General features: G+C 29.7%; 1 protein-coding gene across 1 annotated transcript; it reads left to right on the forward strand.

Moving 5' to 3' along the window:
- The first annotated feature begins 612 nt into the window (after window positions 1–612).
- Window positions 613–2384, forward strand: LOC123295249 (zinc finger protein OZF-like). Its single transcript, XM_044876559.1, has 3 exons — window positions 613–804; window positions 864–1149; window positions 1483–2384. The coding sequence occupies exons 1-3, from the start codon at window positions 643–645 to the stop codon at window positions 2382–2384; spliced, it is 1350 nt and encodes a 449-aa protein (XP_044732494.1). The 5' UTR covers window positions 613–642.
- The last annotated feature ends 233 nt before the right edge of the window (window positions 2385–2617 follow it).

Consider the following 2617-nt stretch of genomic DNA (forward strand, 5'->3'; position numbering starts at 1 on the left):
TTAAAAGATAAAAATTGCAAGATGAGAAATTTGGGGGTCTCATTTATGATAAGTTTAACACCATGCCAATTACTTTTATTTATTTGCGAACTATATTTTCAATTTTCTCTTCTTCTTTCATTTACCATATTTTCTTTTGTTTTTTAACCCATAAATCAAAAAAGGGGTGTTATAAGTTTGACCGCTATGTGTGTCTGCCTGTTTGTGGCCTAAACGAATGAACCGATTTTTATTTTTTTTTTGTTTTGTTTGAAAGGTAATTTAATACCCGGAACAACTAAAAATTAGGCGATGATTCTCAAAATCGGTTCAATTTGGAAAAGGCTCTAAGGAAAAAGGTAATTTAATGGAGAGTGTTCCAAATTTTGTAAATTTCACTTGTTTAATTAATACGTTGTAATATGTACAATATGTTGCTCTACAAGCGCAGAAGAAGGTAAACTTTTAGTGAAATATATAAGTAATCAAAATATTAATAGTTCCAATGAACATTGACAATTTTTAAGAAACACATTTCATATTTGAAAAGATTGCGTATAATAAAAATCATAGTTCAGCCGCCATTTTAGAAAGAGAGCGACGCGCTTAAATGTGATAAAGATTTAACGAATGTGGATCATAATTTCACAAAAAATTTAAACAATGGAAATCGAATTATATTCAGTAAATGATCTACAGAAATTATGTAGATTATGTATGGGTATGGGTTCAGAAATGTATTCAGTATACGATTTAACTTCATTAAATGAAGGTGGACGTCATATTCAATTCGTTGAAATGATAATGGAGTGCAGTTCACTCATAGTAAGTACAACATACTTTTTTATACCAAAAAATATTTTTATATAAAAATAAAATTTTAGGTTGAATCTGGTGATGGATTACCTGAAGCTGTTTGTGTTGATTGTTTAGAATGTTTACGAAATGCGTACACATTCAAACAACGATGTGAAAAATCGGATGTTAGTTTACGACAATTAATTGACATTTTTAACGGAACAAAAACTGAATTAGATGAATACGATTGTATTGAAACACTAGATGATGATGAAGATGTAAAAGAAAATTTATTGTATATCAAAAATGAGGATGAAAATGATGTAAGAAATTGTGATTTAAATAATGAAGATTTTGAAAGTATTCCGGATAGTAAAATAATATGTACTTATTGTTCGAAAGAATTCATATCTGAATTTAGTTTAAAAACACATGAACAATTTTGTGAAAATAAAATATTTACTTGTCATATATGTTCTGAGAATTTTACCGATGAAATATTATTAACCAAACATTTAACTAGTGAACATAGTCTTGTAAATAGTCAAAAAGAATTCATCTGCGATATTTGTGACGATGTGTTTGCTGATCATAGTAAACTTTTATTCCATTTTAAAATGCACATAGATGTTGCTACATATTGTGAAATAATTCCAAACGATAAAATATTGATTTGCTATTACTGTAATGCTGATTTTACTAAAGCTTTTGATTTAGAAACTCATATTGCTTCTCACAAGGTAGAAAAGAGTGAAAAGAATGAGGACAATTATGAATGTCGTGTGTGCGATTATAAAAGTTGTGATGATAATTTAGTTAAAGAGCATTTAAAATTACATGGCGTGAGTCCCTTTATTTGCAATTTATGTCTTATGAGCTATTCAACGAATCGAAAATATCGATTACATTTAAAATCTCATTACACTCATACAGTGAAGAGTATGTATAATTGTTCTGCTTGTAAACAAGATGTATCAGGTAACGATCTTAAAGCTCATTTAAAATTACATTCGAATCTTTTACATACATGTACAGGATGTTGTAAGTCTTATTTAACACAAGGTGAATTTGATTCACATCAAAATGACCACGTTAATTCTAATTTATGTCCTATTTGTGGTAAATTATTTGCACGTAAATCACGATTAACATCGCATATGGTATACCATGATACAGCAACCCCTTATAAATGTTCAGTTTGTGATAAAAGCTTTCGTACAAAAGCAATATGTAAAAAACATGAGGATATTCATACGAACGAAAAACCGTTCATATGCACATGGTGTGGATATACTACGAAACGTACAGGTGATTTAAATATCCATATTCGTATTCATACGGGAGTTAAACCATATAATTGTACGTTACCTGGTTGTGATAAAACATTCACAACGTCCAGTCAACGTAATGAACATGTACGGCGTCATACAGGCGAACGTAATCATATTTGTCAGTTATGTAATAAGTCATTTTTGGAGAGTAAAACTTTGAAAATACATATGTTAGTACATTCGGGAGTTCGTCCTCATAAGTGTGATATTTGTGGTAAATATTTCCGACGTAAACATCATTTAGTTGTTCATAAAGCTAAATTGCATGGTGAATGAAGTTAAGTTTTTTAGCCCAAAATAATAAATAGTTAAAGCACCGCGTATGACCCTCCTGTGGCATTTGAACAAAATGAAATAATAGATCTAGTAATCCTTCTAAAAATTCAAAACTTTATGATATGGATGTCAAATTTCTAGCATGATATTCACCTGAGAAGATAAGTCAATGAAAGAGCTTCTATTTTTGAAGACGAAGCTAACGAGACACCACTCAATGAGGTTCACGAATA

This window comes from Chrysoperla carnea, chromosome 1 (assembly GCF_905475395.1).
Source record: "Chrysoperla carnea chromosome 1, inChrCarn1.1, whole genome shotgun sequence".
NCBI lineage: Eukaryota > Metazoa > Arthropoda > Insecta > Neuroptera > Chrysopidae > Chrysoperla > Chrysoperla carnea.

Bases quoted from the DNA above. Each gene is read 5' to 3' on its own strand.
- LOC123295249 (XM_044876559.1), top strand. From the start codon at position 643: ATGGAAATCGAATTATATTCAGTAAATGATCTACAGAAATTATGTAGA. The intron at 805-863 runs GTAAGTACAACA...ATAAAATTTTAG, and splicing joins TGGAGTGCAGTTCACTCATA to GTTGAATCTGGTGATGGATT. The intron at 1,150-1,482 runs GTAAAATAATAT...ATTTTACTAAAG, and splicing joins TTTTGAAAGTATTCCGGATA to CTTTTGATTTAGAAACTCAT.